Raw genomic sequence first — 16415 nt, 5'->3', positions numbered from 1 at the left:
GCCGCTCTAGCCGGCGCCGCGTCTATGCCCGCGGCGCTGGGGGATGTTTATTGTCGCGGGGAGTCGGCCCAGGACCCGGAACGCCGCCGGGCGCCAGCGGCGGGGCGCCTAGCAACCGGCACAGCGCTCCGCCCCGCCGCCCGCACGGTAACGGCTGCCGCTCGCCGACGGGCCGCGCTCCCCCCTCCTCCTCCTCCTCGCCGCCGCTGCCTCGGGGTGCCGCGGCTCGGCGGGCCCGGCCCGGCGGGACCTGCAGTCCCCGCCGCCCGGCGCGCCGGGGCGGCCGTTGGGCCCCCGCGTGCCCCCCCGCTTTCGTTCCCCCCGTCCCTTCGCGACTAAGGTGAGGGAGGCGGCGTGGGGCTTCCACCCGCTCCTCGCCGCGGCCCCGCCGGCTCCTCCCGCCGCGGTGCCCTTCTACCCCGGGGCGGGCGGGCGGGCTGGGGGGGGTACGGGGCGGTGCGTGGAACGGGGGGGAGTGGAACGGGGCAGAGCATCCTCCAGGGGAAACGGCCCGTTCCCTGGCAACGGGCGAGGCTTCACCGGGGGCACCGGCTGCCCCACGCCTGAGTCCCCGGAATAGCGTGCCCAGCCCCGGGAGCTTTGTCACGGGACCGTCCCCCGCAGCGGCGGCCGGCGTCGCTCCGGGTCCCGAAGCGCCGGCATAACCCCGCGGTGCCGAGCGGCGGAGGGCGGCGTGGCTAGGCCGCCTTGTGCCTGCGCTTTGTTTGTGCTGGGCTCGCCGGAGAAGTTTTCGGCTGGGATGGAAGAGGAGAAGGGAGAAAAGTAATTATTCGTTAACCTGAGCCTTGCGACAGCGGTACGTGTAGGGCTTTGCGTGAGATCCCCAGCTGCGTGAGCAGGAAGAGTGCTTGTGTTTCCTCAGTCGAGATGCGCAGATGGCAAATGTTTGACTGGGAGAGGGGTGAGAGGCTTAACTGTTGGGTTAAAATATTTTGTAAGAGCAAAACAGATTTTTATTTTTCTTACAATGTTTTATCAAGTTGGAATGGCCACCTAACCTGTCGGTTCAGACTTTTGTCAGGCTTATAACAATTTTCCACGTATCATAAAGACCTAAAGGATTGTTCTTAACGCTTGGCATTGGACTATTAATGGACGTTATAACAGAAAGATGGCACAAAATTGGATGCAAGTAGATCTTGCTTTGAACATGAATGGACCTTTTTGATGAGAAAGACTTGAGGAAAATGGCCTGTTATGAATTATTTAAAATATGCTTCCTGGTCTTGTTCTATAAACTGTTTGACTTTATTCCTCCAACTGCATTTGTGTTGGAAGACCCCAGGTCCATGGAGATGCAGTAGGCTTATCCAAGAGATTTGTCAGCAGGATTGGGCATTTGTACCTTACTTGTTTGTAGTATAGCTGGTATCGTTCTATACATTGGTCTAATAGGACAAATCCCTACTTTGACACTGGTTTTATGTGTATTTGGAATTTTTTTCGTCCTCCAAGATATATTTATTTCATTCTGTAGGAAATAGTCATGACTGTGCAAATCTTGAAAAGTGAGAATATCAGCTTCAAGATGACCTCTTGCTTTGGGGACAATTTAACTTGCCACTAGAGACAGGAAAAAGTAAAAGCATGCCCCACTAGCTCAGTGGCTGTAACTGACAAAAGTTGTTCAGACCAGAGGATTTTCTATACAGACGGTAGTAGCTATATTACTCTCGGTTCTGGGGTGTTATTCACCTGCCACCGTGACTGTTTCATATCTAAGAATTCAAGCAGATTTCAGAGGTCTGTCACCTCCAGCATTTCATATGGACCTGTTTTCTGAGGGGCTGAACACAAATCTTAAAAAATGTACCTGCAGTGGAAGGATGTAATCAACTCTCCTCGTTCCTGATGGGCTTTGTTTTGTGCGTTCTCTGTTCTCATATGGAAGCTTCATATGGAGGTTGCTGTTAACTTCTTCAAAAATGCTTTTCAAGCATTAGTTTGACAAATGCCTGCTGGCACAGTAGTGACACACCCCTTCACCTGGGCTGTTGGAACTGTCTGTGGGGTTGGTCAGTTGGTGAACTGCTTTCGAGCAAGGGTAAAAATAACCAGTAGAAGTTGCTTATACTTAGGCTGCTGGTGAAAAAGGTGTTTATTAAACTGTTCAGACATTAACATAACCATTGTTAGATACCCACCATCTACCTTCATAGCTCTGAGTTTCTCGGATCAAAGGTAGCCAAAAGCTTAAAATAATACTTTGTTTATATACCTCATCCCAAGTGCCTTTCCTCTCTCTTTGATGGTGGTTGATTTGGTTTGGAACTTTTTGAAGACAGAGAGCACTGGCTTTTTTTAGATTGTAAGATTTCAGTGCAGAGTATTTGTCTTCATGTATGTTTATATAGTATCTAAGAAAGTATGGCCATGGGTCCTAACATGGGTAATGCTCTGTTTAAGAACTTGAGTGCTCATTCGTTCCTCCGAAGTTATTTCTTATCCTGGGAAGTTTCTCTAGTTTCAGCGTAGAAGACATTGCTTTGCAGTGGCAAATATCCTTGAGTTAGCTTTTGTTGTTTTTATGTTTATGTTCATTATCATGCTTTACCTATCTACTTTTTTTCCCTTTCCTCTTTTTTTTTTTCTTCTTAGGGTAATATTCCAGATGTATCCCTGAAATCTATGTTGAAAAGAAAGAACAAACTTTTAAAATTTCCTTCATAAAATAATACAAACTTCTGCAGAGACGTATTTAAGCTTTTTTCCTCTGTCTGGGTAGATTGTGTTATGCTGGTGCAAGAGAACTTGAAATCAAAGTTTGCTAGTTTCTTGCGCTGGAGAAAGCTGAATGAAGTACATAATTTAAAAGAAATGCTGCACATATAGACAAGTAAATGATTTTAATTAGCCTATTATTGAATTAGCATTAACTGGAAAAACTTAATTTTGGAAATTAAGTTTAAGCTGCCAAAATTCTGAGGTTCAGATGAGAACCTTTGGGCAAAATTAATCAAAAAAAACCTAAGCTGAGCTCAGTAAAATCAGCTTAGGCATTCGCAAATCCAGAACTGGAAAGAACCAGATGTTTGGTTTCTACTCAGTCTCTCTGTTCTGCAAGTGTAACTGCATAAATATGGAATAGTAACAGGTTTATATGTAAGGCTGTTGCGTGATCTCAAAATGTATTTGTAAAACATGGGAGCATTATTTTCCCCATTTTGCAGATAGGAGACAAAAATGCAGAAATTCATGTTTTGGGAAATAGCAATGGGTCAGGGCTACGCAGCAGGGATACGGTATCATGTATCGATAGCACAGAAGACAAGAGAAAACTGGGAGAGAGGAGGATCAGAATGTTGTTTAGGACTCCTGTGTTCCACCTACTCATGCTGCTGGAGATATGTAGAAATAAGAACAACCCTCCTTACCGTCTTCCTCATTGTCACACCTTTTTTTATAAACATATTCTTCAGTTTGTTTTTTTTATATAGAGCATATATTATTATTATTTTTAAAAAACATCTAGCTTGCTTCTGTTCACAAGGTTCCTATGAATTCTGATTTGAGACTTCACAAGGAAAGGTAGCAGGATGTCGTTTCTCTGTATTTTTTTTCTTTGTTGTCAGTACAGCGCAAGACATTAAAATGAACACTTAAGGCAGAGGTTGTAATAGGTTATGCTTGCTCACTATTTGGACAGAAGTATCCAAGTCGAGAAACACTTTGTTTTACCCAGTATTTCTAAACCACACCTTGGAAGAGGTGAACATTGTATTGGTATACTATATGGGAATGGGTGTATTTAAAATTGTTGACACTTAGATTCGGGTTCTCAAAGAACACAAGTAGTGTTTAGCACCAGTAAATAAAGAGTTTTCTCAATACAAATGATAAAAACTTGGTAATTAATATTTGAAATGTTCAATATTTGAGTGAAGAGTTTAAACAATGAAATGATTCTGTTAGATCAAGTAACATTAAAGTAGAATAAAGGCAGTTTTCAGTATTTTTACACTGTGTTCACATACTGCTTCTATAACAAATTATGTTCCTTTTTAACTGAATATCACAAAGCATAGTCAAGAATATTAGCTACAGCTCAAATTAAATTTCAGATTAAAAAGCTCCTCCCTAAATATCTGTTGTCTTAAACTTCCAGAACATGGCTAATGAAAATGGGAGCTCACTACTGTAATGTTGTGTAAGTTTTCTCCCATTAAAATCTATGCAAGTAGATTGCACTTCTAACCAAGATACACCATAATTGCTGAAAACATCCTTACTGACAGCTCCACAGCATATTAATGTTCTTTTTTCCTGTAGATCCCCCTTTAATGATAGATCTTTTCCTTTTAAGTTGTAATTTTCCTCTCTTTCAGCCACTTTTTCCTTTGTTCTGAATGAACACGTGTCTTTTCTCCCTGGATCTGTTTAAGACAAGCCATCAGAGTTTTATGGGGATGTTATTGTACATTATTATGGTTCGCTTGGAGGTTAGCAACCTTTCAAACTTGTTATGCATGACGGTGTTATTCTTTCAGAATGTAAAGGTTGAGGGTGCCAGTAGAAACTTGCTGATAATTGGGAGACGCTGCTGATTGGAGGTGTCTTGTTTTCTTATAGGGCAATCGGTCCTGGGTTCCATTAAGCGAACTCAGAGAGAGCCAGGAGTTGGAGCCAGGGTGGAAAACAAATTCCTCTCTGAAGATGCCACAGGTTCCAGCTCCTTGCTCTGTGCTGGCCCTGCCTGCATGCCATTCAAAATCTGCACACGTGCTATCTTTGGATCTGGTGCCATAAATTGCTAGCTCAATCTGTAGTAGTCCATCAAAACCAGATGGGATAAGTAATTTCTAACTTTGAGGATTCATATAATTTTTGGTTTTTTTTTAAAAAAAAAAAGCTTCCGGGAATACTAATTAATTACTGTTTGTTCTCTTCTTTGCCTGCTTTCCCCCCACCCCCACACATAGCCTTTGGTATTTCTGGTTTTCTCTTGCTGTTTCTTCATCTCTTTCCTGTGTTATCACCCATCTTGCCTTTTCTTATATTGGACAAGCCAACAGTTACAGAATGATTCTTTCAGCCGGGAACAAGCTGCACAGCAGAAGCAGCAACCATCACAGCAGTTGACCCAGTACATTACGCACATCTGCCTTGTAATTTACTAGTTCTATATTGTCAGTGAGTTGTGGTCAGAGATGCGCCTTGAGTGAGTTCTTTATTAGGGACTACGGCATGATGTTTATGAAGTCAGGAAATACTGATAATGTTAATTCTGCATCTTGAAGATTTCTGATATAGAATGTAAGGCCAAAACATTTAGTGTGATATAAATGCATTACAATTTGTTATGTATATTGTTGTTCTTGATGCATAGTCTCCTGCTTCTTCCATGGCAATGACCATGTAAAGCATTTCATATACATGACTATTTTGCTTTCATTTTGCTCTTTTTTTTTCTGTTGTGTTCATTTTGGATTAAATAGTACTGAAATTTTAGGTGACTGGATCAAAATAATATTGTCTCCATCTCTTAAGCTATGCTTTACTTAAGCTACTTCTCCTGGAGTAAAACTAAGATTTTTACATTCTTCTACAAAGAAAAATTCGTTAACGAACTACAGTATTTTGATATACGTTCTTTTTACTCTATACTGATGTTCTTGCTCTTTTCCCCTCTCTTTTCCCCAAATGCTTCACCTGAGATTTGAGATGTCCGCTGTCTTAGCTTTGGTACGCTTACAGAAGAGATGTGGGGTGGTTTCAGGGTGGGCTGAGCGGTAGCCCAGCTCCCTGTCTTACAATCTTCTTCCCCGGTTGAGGTGTGTGTTAGGAGTGTCACCTTCAATGTGCACGGGCAGACTGGACGCTTCCTGGCTGCCTTAGGTTTGCTGGGCATGCACTGAGTGGCCATCCTGTGCCTTCACAGTTACTCGTGGTTTTCATCAGAAACACTCGATTTTACTCCGCATGTACAATACGTTCATTCTGTGCGGTTCCTGTCCGCAGTGCAGAAGGGGGTGAGAGGCCACTGTGGCTCAGCCCAGGCTGTTGCTGCCACCAGGACCTTTTGTATAGTTCGCATTATGCTATTATATTGGGAGAGATAGGCCAAGAGTGCTGGATGCAGATGGGAAAGCTGTGGTAGCAGACTGTCTACAGACTGCAGTTTGTGTAACCCATGTTAGTTCAGTGTTACTCAGTAGATTCATCCATTCCAACACAAATATCAAGCTGTTCAGAATTATCAACTTCAGCAGTCAGAGAAGTGCATTTTCCTGAGGTGTCTAATGACATCCTCAAATGAGCTGAGGAAAGATTATCCACTGGAGCTATGGAAAAAGTTTCAGTAATCTTTAGTGTGTCCTAATATAGTTGGTAAGAGTTGTAACATATTTAACTGGCAAATTTAAATATTTTATATATCTATACACACTTTATTTCTATTCAGTCTGGCAACATGGCTTAATCAAGTAACCTCCTATTTTCTAGCATACAGGATGCAGATGCCCCCTCTCCTCACACACAGTTAACTTAAAACGAGTCAGAGTGTAGTCACTTCTGCTTCTTGTCTCATTTAAGGGATGGATGTGACGGATGTATACAATGGTGTTAATAGGCAATTTTCGACTGGTATGTTTAATTTTATCATTTTCATTTCTCAGGATGTGATCTTCGTGGTGAGCTGGTAGGAAAACTGAGTTGTAAATCACCCCAATGGATGCGGACAGTGATGTTGCATTGGACATTTTAATCACAAATGTAGTGTGTGTTTTTAGAACAAGATGTCATTTAAACTTGAGGAAGATTGCATTAGAGGGAGCAAATGTGATATACAAGCGTGATGTTGGGGTAAGAGATTCAACATCCCTCAGTTATCTGTTTTTACAAATGTTCCTTAAGCTAAACATTCTTGTGTCTGATATCTGTGTATGGTGGATAGAGAAAAGCATAGTTTTATTTCTGTATTTCTGTCTTGCTAGGCATTTACTCTTGTCATACACTAAATGTACGGTAAGAGGAGTGGGTAAATATTGTCTCAGAAGACTGCAACTAGTGAGCTGAATATTGGGTATAAAGTACATGATGAGACCTCTTACACCTCAGGGTCCATTTTGCCTCCCAAAATTTGATGGTTTTGTCAAGAAAATATATCCTAGTAAAGAGTCAGCAATGTGGGAGTCAGTGTAATAAGAAAAAAGTGAGCACAATGCTCATGGCTTTCAGCTTTTTATTCAGAGCAAAAAACCTTCATTTAATCTGTTTTGTGAACACTGAATCACTGGCTAAGATATTCCACGCTTATGTTGCTCTTCTCAGGAGTTTGGTTTTTTTTTTTAATCACTGAAAGAGATGAAGGAACAGTTTGAGGCTATCAAAAGTAAATAAAGTATTATTAGTGTAACAGTTGATTTGTCTAACAGTTGATTATTTTTTTTTCCAGTATGAAATTGAACTACTACTAATTCCCAATTCTTCCACTTTTATTTCTCTTTTTAGAAAGTATTAATGAAGCTTAGAAAACCTAGGATTACAGCCACAATTTGGTCCTCAGGAAAAGTTATTTGCACAGGAGCCACAAGGTGAGTTCATGAAGATTCTTTCTCTATCTGTAAATTATTGTGTATTTTAAAGTACAATGTTGTAAACAAAGAAGATAGCAAGAGTTGCCACTGTTAAGATTCACTCATACTGGATCACACGCAGATCCTTGCCAAGCTACGTATTTGGGAGGAAGTTCTCTATGTGAAATGTCTGCCTTAGACTGAGTTGAAATCTTAAGCAACATCAGTTCAGCCTTCTGGGAGAGCAGCAGTGAAAACTACTTTATGAAGAAAATCCTAGAGATTTCATTTGAGAACTCTTTAAGAATTCTATGTTTTTTTGCCAGAACTTGAACTTGGGAAAGGATGACCTTTTTTTGAGGGATATCTCTTACTCTTTCACAAAAACTCACCTGAATTTAATCAAGTTATATACATCTGAGACTTGCTAAACTCTCAACAGCTGAATTCCTTTAAGATATGTCTGTGTTGTGGAGTAAGGATAAGGTACAATAGTAAATTTGCATACTTTCTGTATATGATCTCTGTCTCAAAATGGAAGATGATTGTTCAGGATGTTAAGTCCAGACTACTCATGATCATATTTGTCTCTTAAGAGTATTTAGTATCGTGTATGATCAAAATACATCTCCCACTTCAGCTGGAGCCAAGTGCCAAGATATTCTTCAAACAGGGCATAAAGGACTCCATTTGAATATCTAGACAGTTAAAATGTAATATGTACAGTAGGATAAAAATGAAGGCTGTCCATTGTGATCATGGTTCACGTGCTACATGATGTAACGGTTCATTTTGTAGTCTGAGTAGCTATTGTGGTATGTGTGCACACAAATATATACTCTATTTCTGTTAATGCTAGATTCTTTTCTTTCTTCTTTTTAGTGAAGAAGAAGCTAAATTTGGTGCCAGACGATTAGCTCGTAGTCTACAGAAACTAGGTTTTCAGGTAATTCTAATGAAAAATCACTTGTATGACTCAAGCAATGCTGGTAGTCCATTTTTTAGAAAGAAACAAAAATGAGGGAGCATAACAGTCTAGCAGTGAGCATGTTTTCACTCAGATGCCCCTTTTGTGTTGGCATACGTTTTCCAGATGCTGGTTAAAGAGAAGCAGTTTTATTTTGTGGATTTGAGTTTTGTTTGGCAGCTCAGAGCAGTGCTTCTTCACTGGCTAGTGAACAGCAAAATTTGCTTAATAAATGAACCACCCACAGATGTTTCTTGATAGAGTTTACTATATCTTGAAAGATTTATTTGGAAGGAGTGCTGAAGAGTATAAACCTAACTGTCATTTGAACATAATTTTCCCTCGTTTCTGATGGAATTGTGGATACGTGTCCATCTCGTTAAGAGCAAGGTTGAGCCTCTAATTAAAGAGGGGAAAAAAAGTGCTTCTGCGCTGTCAGGTTGCACAGCAGGAAGTAAGCCAAATAAAATACTTGGACCCGTAACTCCTCTTTTTTCTGGGTTTAGGTTAACATTACCAGTCAAAAACACCACTTGCATTTCATTGTAAAGGTTGAAAAACGGCAAATGACACGTTTTAGTACTCTTAACACTTCCTGGTAGTCAGTTGTGCTGTTTACCCACAGTTTCAGTTTACAGACAGACAATTAGACACAGTGGCTGTCCTTTGTTAGGGAGGGGCTACCTTTGGTTGTAGTACATAAAGGCAGTGGTGACAGGCTATCTCAGTAATGCTGCATCAGACCCAAGCAGAAGTTAGACACTCTTACTGTTATGAATGCATACGTTAGACCCAGCCTCTTAAAGCTGGAATGGAACATTAAATCAGGGAGGTGAACAGTGCTTCCAGGGTGGACGCACCAAGTTTAATTATAAAGTGAGCAGTTTAAGTGGATTATATTTTCAAGATTAAATTGACAGTTGACCTTTTATAAGGATGTTGCTTCTACTGTTAGTATCCTTCTAAAAAGTTTTGACTGAGGAATGGTCATTTTAAGTTTAGGCAACCTCAGAAAATGAACAAAAGTTTCTTCAGTGATGTTGCCAACACTGACTTCTCAGCAGTGTGTTTGTTCAGGAATTGTGTGGTGGCTATTTTATTGTCCTCTAAATGGCTTGGTGGTGAAGAATAACTGAAAGCCAGTAGTTGAGCTGGGTTTTAAAAACAGCTTGCCATACTGGCCACTGGGAGAGTTGAAACAATTTCACCTTTTTCTTATTCTAGCTTTAATAAAAATGGTTGTGTGTAGCAACAAGGCATGAAAGAAGTTTCAAATTGTGTAAGATTCTTGTAACAATGAAATTTAACCTTTTTCTCTGCTTATTTTGATGTTCCGTGAGCTATTTAATTTAGTTTATTTTCAGTTTGGAAATGTTTAGTACAGCAATATGAGTTGTTTCCATGTCTCATTCTTAAACTGTACTCTAACCATATGATACAACTGTGAAGTATCTAGTTCAACAGTTACTGTACCATAGAAGGATAAAGTAAGCAATTTGAGTCCATAAGTACCGTTTAGATTCCTATTAGAAATGCATAACTCACAAGGTTTTAATTTTTAAATGTCATAAAAATATTGTAATTACTATTCTTTTTTTTTTTTTTGCAACCCATACATCTGCCTCGCTGTAAACTGAATTTCTAATGTCTTTTTTTTTCCTCTCTTTTGAAAAGGTAATTTTCACAGATTTTAAAGTTGTGAATGTTTTAGCTGTGTGCAACATGCCCTTTGAGATCAGATTGCCAGAATTTACGAAGAAAAACAGACCTCATGCAAGGTATGGTAGGATTTTAAAAAATTATAGACTTGGTATACTTCTTAAGCTTTTCTTTTTAAGTTCTAGATCTGTCTTTTTTACCTTTTGTTTTGTTTTCTAGTTATGAACCAGAACTTCATCCTGCCGTGTGTTACAGAATAAAAACTCTCAGAGCTACCTTACAGATTTTTTCCACAGGCAGTATCACAGTTACAGGTATTTTGATGTCAAAAATAAATATTTAACTTGTTGGGAATATTTAACTTTAGGGCCCGTAGGTTTATGAAAGGCAGACATTTTAAACAGTCAAAAGATATGTTGAAGGGATTTTGCTTCCCAGTGCTAGCATCTGGTTTGTTTTTGAGTGAAAGTGCCAGAAGAGTTGTAGAGAAAGTGTTGTTATTGATAGGCTCAAAAATTACTTTGAATGTACATAGTTTGGTTTTTATAAAAACAAAAGTGTGGTAGGACTTGAGAATGCAAGTATTTATTGCAATTTAAATATTTGAATTTTCTTCCTTTTTTTGTCTTCATAGTGCTGTAAACTACACTGCATGTAGTGTTAACATCCCTTTCATAAATATGTTTCCAAACTGGAGATTTATGGAAAAGTATAGGATAGCATAGCATTTTGTCGTAACTGAGGTGGACCAATACTTGCAGTTCTTCAGACTTGTGCTCTCTTCTGTTAAAACTCAACTGGAAGAGAACCACCACCTGAATCACAGGCATCAGTGATTTTTTCCCATGTACTCAGATGTGATTGTCCTGGGTCTTGGAGATACCATGCCATGTTTTTTCCTCTCTCTTCCTAATTTTCATTTTCCCTTCTTTCTTATGTTTGCTTGTGAGGTGTCCACCACAGGTTTCCAGATAAGTGAAGTCAGTTTTTTTAGAGAATACTTGTTAAAATGGTACAGAACCAAAAAACATCACCTTCTATCACTTTAGCAGGAATTCTGTCTTGCGCTTGTTAGGGCTCACCTACTGCTTCAGAAGTTGGGTAGGAGTTTTTATTTTCACAGCTTAATTCCTTAACAAATAACCTAGGCTTTATGGGGGAAGTTTCTCAAGAGATTGGGGGAGGTGTTTTTTAAAGAAGACAAACTCCATCAGATTTGGTAATATGAAAATATAGGGCTAAAAATACTTCCAGATTGCAGTATATGTTCTGAACAGAGCAACTGGTCTAGTCAAAACTAGAAATTAAATTTAAAATAAATAAGAAGCTTGAGTATCACTGCAGTAATAAAAGGCCCTCGGCATGTCTTCTCAGCCTCCTAATGAGATTTAGCCTTTCTGTAAGATTCTTATTACTCCATATACGGGACAAAATCACTTTCATATTTCCAGAATTGTTCTTTCAAATATGAAGGCAAATACAGTAAACATCAAAGTTTTACTTCATTCTGGTTTACTTGTAACAGTGAGTTTGAAATATCTCAGACTTCTGTTAGTTTTGAAGGCTTCTGTTTTGCCTAGGCCTTTCTTCTAGGGGAAAAAAATGTCCACAATCTTACCCTTCTTGTTCTAAAAATGTTTTAAATTACTTTTCAGCCTTACTGTACTCCCTGTCAAGTGCGTTCAGATGAGGTTCCTCTTGACCATGTAGTACTAGTACTTGTCATGGCACTAGCTCAAAGAATTTTATTTGAGATACATAATTAGAAATGTTATAAAAAAACAGGAAGGTGGGGGTTTTTAACATAAGTATAAAAAGATTTAGAGTTACACTGAGAAAAGACAATAAAAATAACTGATCTGTAATAGGAAGAGGTATTAATTTTTCTTCTTCCAAAATGAGCGATGAGGGGGTTGTTTGGGGGTTTTGTTCTATTTTCTTCTCTTATACTCCCTGCAATGATGATCCAGTTTTTACATCTTTTCAACCCTACAGGGAGTAGGACTTTTACAAGAATTATTTTCCTACTTGTACTATTGATTTCTGAGGTTTTCTCTAGAGCTTGCGTTTCTGTAATAGCAGACAAATTGAAGGAAGGTGCAGTATCTGCCCAGAAGGCAGGTGTCTTTCACTAGGTTTGTTTTAGGTGAATGCTTAACTTGACAAGTTTGAAAATACAGGAAGAATCCTATTCCATTCCGTTTTCTTTCTGACTGTGTAAATTAAAACAATATTTCCAGAATTACTTAAATAAGTAATTTTATAACTTACTTAAATAAGTTATTTATGATTTTTGGGAACCATTTTGAACAGTTCTCTATACTTGGAAGAAACTTTTGAAGTCTAAAGTGAGGTAAAAAACCCCTGAGTTCACAATCATCAAAGCATGTGAGAAATTGCTGTTTTTATCTGCATCACCGAACTTCTATCCAGGATTAATTTCTTCCAGCCTGTTAATGCTTGCTTATTTGCAGTCTTAATTGTTAATTGCATAAAATGGTCTAGTACCATTAGAAAGCATCACTAGTTCATTCTTCCTTTTCTTTCCCCAAAAGCTCGTAGATCATGTTAGGTCATAGTCATAGAGTGGTTTAGGTTGGAAGGGACCTTAAAGATCATCAAGTTCCCACCCCCCTGCCACAGGCAGGGACACCTTTCCACCCGACCAGCTTGCTCAAAGCCCCATCCAACCTGGTCTTGAACACTGCCAGGGAGGGGGCATCCACAACTTCTCTGGGCAACCTGTTCCAGTGTCTCACCACCCTCACAGTCAAGAATTTCTTCCTAATATCTAATCTAAATCTACGCTCTTTCAGTTCAAAACTGTTCCCCCTCGTCCTGTCACTACATGCCCTTGTAAAAAGTCCCTCTCCTGCTTTCCTGCAGGCCCCCTTCAGGTACTGGAAGGCTGCTATGAGGTCTCCCCGGAGCCTTCTCTTCTCCAGGCTGAACAGCCCCAACTCTTTCAGCCTGTCTTCACAGGAGAGGTGCTCCACCCCCTCTGATCATCTTTGTGGCCCTCCTCTGGAATCGCTCCAAGAGCCCCATGTCCTTCTCATGTTGGGGGCCCCAGAGCTGGACTCAGTACTGCAGGTGGGGTCTCACAAGAGCAGAGTAGAGGGGGAGGATCACTTCCCTCGACCCGCTGGCCATGTTGCTTTTGATGCAGCCCAGGATACGGTTGGCTTTCTGGGCTGCGAGTGCACATTGCTGGCTCATGTTGAGCTTCTCATCAACCATCACCCCCAGTTCCTTCTCCTCAGGGCTGCTCTCAATCCATTCTCCCTCCAGCCTGTATTTATGCTTGGGATTGCCCCGACCCATGTGCAGGACCTTGCACTTGGCCTTGTTGAACTTCATGTGGTTCGCACAGGCCCAGCTCTCAAGCCTGTCAAGGTCCCTCTGGATGGCATCCCTTCCCTCCAGCATGTCGACCGCACCACACAGCTTGGTGTCATCAGCAAACTTGCTGAGGGCGCACTCAATCCCACTGTCCATGTCGCCAACAAAGACATTAAACAGCGCCGGTCCCAATACCAACCCCTGAGGAACGCCACTTGTCACTGGTCCTCACTTGGACATAGAGCCGTTGACCGCAACTCTTTGAGTGCAACCATCCGGCCAATTCTTTATCCACCGAGTGGTCCATCTGTCAAGTCCATGTTTCTCCAGTTGAGAGACAAGGATGACATGTGGGACAGTGTCAAATACTTTGCACAAGTCCAGGTAGATGACATCAGTCGCTCTTCTCCTATCCACCAATGCTGTAACCATGTCGTAGAAGGCCAGCAAATTTGTCAGGCATGATTTGCCCTTGGTGAAGCCGTGTTGGCTGTCACCAATCACCTCCTTGATTTCCATGTGCCTCAGTATAGTTTCCAGGAGGATCTGCTCCATGATCTTGCCAGGCACAGAGGTGAGACTGACTGGCCTGTAGTTCCCTGGGTCTTCCCTTTTTCCCTTTTTAAAAATGGGGGTTATGTTCCCCCTTTTCCAGTCAGTGGAGACTTCACCAGACTGCCACGACTTCTCAAACATGGTGGATAGTGGCTTAGCATAACCTTCATATGCTTCATCCTGAGACAATAACCATTCCCTGGCTTTCAGGTTTTGTCCAGACATCAATGATGGATCTATTTGCAAAATCCAGACTAGAAAGTAATAGTCTTATCAATTTCAAACATAAAATAACCTTGCTTGAAACATACTTCGGTTAAATCCAGCATTATTTAGCAGTAGTTTTTGTTGGTAGGTTTTTAAAAGAAGAGATAAAAGTGGCTACGCTTTGAGTAACAAATTCCTAGAAGATTAGCCTAAATAAAAGTATTTTTTTTATCTCTGCCACTCAGCCTTTGCCTTCTTCTGTGGGCAGACTGTTTAAGCCAGTAAATCGAAAAGCACCCAAGTTGTTATGAAGTTAAATGACAGTATTATTTATTTGTAGTCTAGCCATTGACCAGTGTAGAACATCTTACAGATTTCATGCGAGAGTCTTTTCTTGTGAGTAAAAGTGATCAGGGGAACACCTTCTTAAATTGGGAGAAATGGGGGAGAAATTGTTTTTATCTACAGTATAAAGTTGTGGTAGCTAAAAATATTAAGGTTATTGTAAAGATACTATTGTTGTTTTAATTTCCAATTCCCTAATTTTTCTCTTCCTACTGTTTTTGTTTTTTTTTTTTTTAATATGTCTCAGGGCCAAACGTAAAGGCTGTTGCCAGTGCTGTGGAACAGATTTACCCATTCGTGTTTGAAAGCAGGAAATAAATTTTATAATTCACCACTTGATGGTTAGGTTCTCTAACCAAGCACCTTTAAAGACTGTTGCACATTGGACTAAAAGCAAAAAGGAAAACTGGACCAACCATAGCAGAAGAATACAGACTCTTTTACTTGCTCATGGCCACAGTATAATCTCCAGTTCTTTTGGATTTTACTCTTAACAGTGCTGTATTGTAAAAACGGAAGTTTACAAGATAGGAAATTGCTGCTTTTAAAAAGACATTCTATTTATTTTTGCAGTAATTTCTGTGTATTCATAAGCAAAGCTGTCACGATGTGCACTACCTTTAAAACATTATTTTTTTTTTCTTTTTAGTTTGAGCTTGTGTTTTATTTGTGAATATTCTTTTACATTTTTGTATGCTGAGTATTGGGCACCAAAGAAGCTGTAAAAGTTATCTTTTTCACCTGATGAATGTGCACAAATAAAAGTTTGGAAAATATTTCTCTTCATACCTGTTCTGTTATATTCCTTTCCCTTTTTCTATTATGGTTAAAATTGTATAGTTGCAAATTAATTTGAAACAATGTAAGAATAGTCTTTTGCTGATACCTTCTGTTTCTATTTGTAGTATGTGTAAAACTTTGTGCGTGGGTTAGATTGAAATCTATAGTAGTTACGTGTGTTTATCTGAGGATGAAAGTTGAGATGTTCCCAGTTCTCTTAACTACATGCCAGACTTCAAGTATTTTCTCGCTGTTACGTGAAGAGAAGACATTTCTAAATATAAAGGTCTACAGCAAGTGTTTTCTTATAGATTATTATGAAATCTTATCAACTAAAGAAGCTACTGTAGAAAAACCAACTGCCTTGTCCAGCTGCTGGATGCAAAAGGATAAAAGTTACTACGTGAGCGTTGTGCTTCAACTCAAGAAGATGGTATGGTCACGCTGCTCCAGCCCCAGCCTATTGCTAAATGATTAACACAGACCTTTTCTACACTCTTCTTACTGTATAGTATTTTCATAACAGGAGCTGCCAACAAGCAATGAAGCTTGATTCTGGCATGTATTATTATTGGTATTAATCTTGGACTTGAAAGCCAGTAGGTGTTTCTCTCAATAAGTGCACATTTGAAGCAGAAGAGAGGTGAATGCTTAAAAGTAACTGCAAATGCTACTTTTAAAAAGATAAAATAAATATGTATAAATGTATGTATGTCTTTTTTCCCTATCTCACTGAAGAGAAATGTAACACTACTATTGTGTGCTGCAGGTAATACACAGTCTTACTGGGTGCTAAAAGTAGTAAACCATGAGCTGTTGCTGTACCAGAAGTCAGAGCTGCCAAAGAAAGGTGGAAGAACATCCTGAAGAAAGAAATGCATAGCGTAATGTATTTAATCTGTCTGAGGGGATGGTATAGAAGTTGGGGCTGTCCATTAGTGACTTCATGCAGAAATTACGGAAAAGAAGGAATAGTGTGGGGAATGGTCAACCAAACCCCTCAGAACAAAAAGAAAGCAGCAACA

The 16415-nt window shown here is 40.0% G+C and overlaps 1 protein-coding gene across 3 annotated transcripts; it reads left to right on the top strand.

Annotated features, from left to right (window-relative positions):
• Positions 1-12: 12 nt before the first annotated feature.
• On the top strand, positions 13-15386 carry TBPL1 (TATA-box binding protein like 1). Of its 3 annotated transcripts, none has more exons than XM_068403078.1 (7): positions 13-147; positions 6636-6822; positions 7471-7553; positions 8418-8481; positions 10177-10280; positions 10381-10475; positions 14858-15386. In XM_068403078.1, exons 2-7 carry the CDS (start codon positions 6688-6690, stop codon positions 14926-14928), a joined length of 552 nt encoding a protein of 183 aa, XP_068259179.1. In that variant the 5' UTR covers positions 13-147; positions 6636-6687; the 3' UTR covers positions 14929-15386. The 3 variants fall into 3 exon arrangements, with proteins under 3 accessions (XP_068259179.1, XP_068259189.1, XP_068259198.1); XM_068403088.1 differs by lacking the exon at positions 13-147 and adding an exon at positions 252-340; XM_068403097.1 differs by lacking the exon at positions 13-147 and adding an exon at positions 511-817.
• Positions 15387-16415: the final 1029 nt, after the last annotated feature.

This window comes from Nyctibius grandis, chromosome 1 (genome assembly GCF_013368605.1).
Source record: "Nyctibius grandis isolate bNycGra1 chromosome 1, bNycGra1.pri, whole genome shotgun sequence".
NCBI lineage: Eukaryota > Metazoa > Chordata > Aves > Nyctibiiformes > Nyctibiidae > Nyctibius > Nyctibius grandis.
This window is presented reverse-complemented; position numbering and strand designations above follow the sequence as displayed.

Bases quoted from the DNA above. Each gene is read 5' to 3' on its own strand.
- TBPL1 (XM_068403078.1), top strand. From the start codon at position 6,688: ATGGATGCGGACAGTGATGTTGCATTGGACATTTTAATCACAAATGTA. The intron at 7,554-8,417 runs GTGAGTTCATGA...TCTTCTTTTTAG, and splicing joins ATTTGCACAGGAGCCACAAG to TGAAGAAGAAGCTAAATTTG. The intron at 10,476-14,857 runs GTATTTTGATGT...AATATGTCTCAG, and splicing joins AGGCAGTATCACAGTTACAG to GGCCAAACGTAAAGGCTGTT.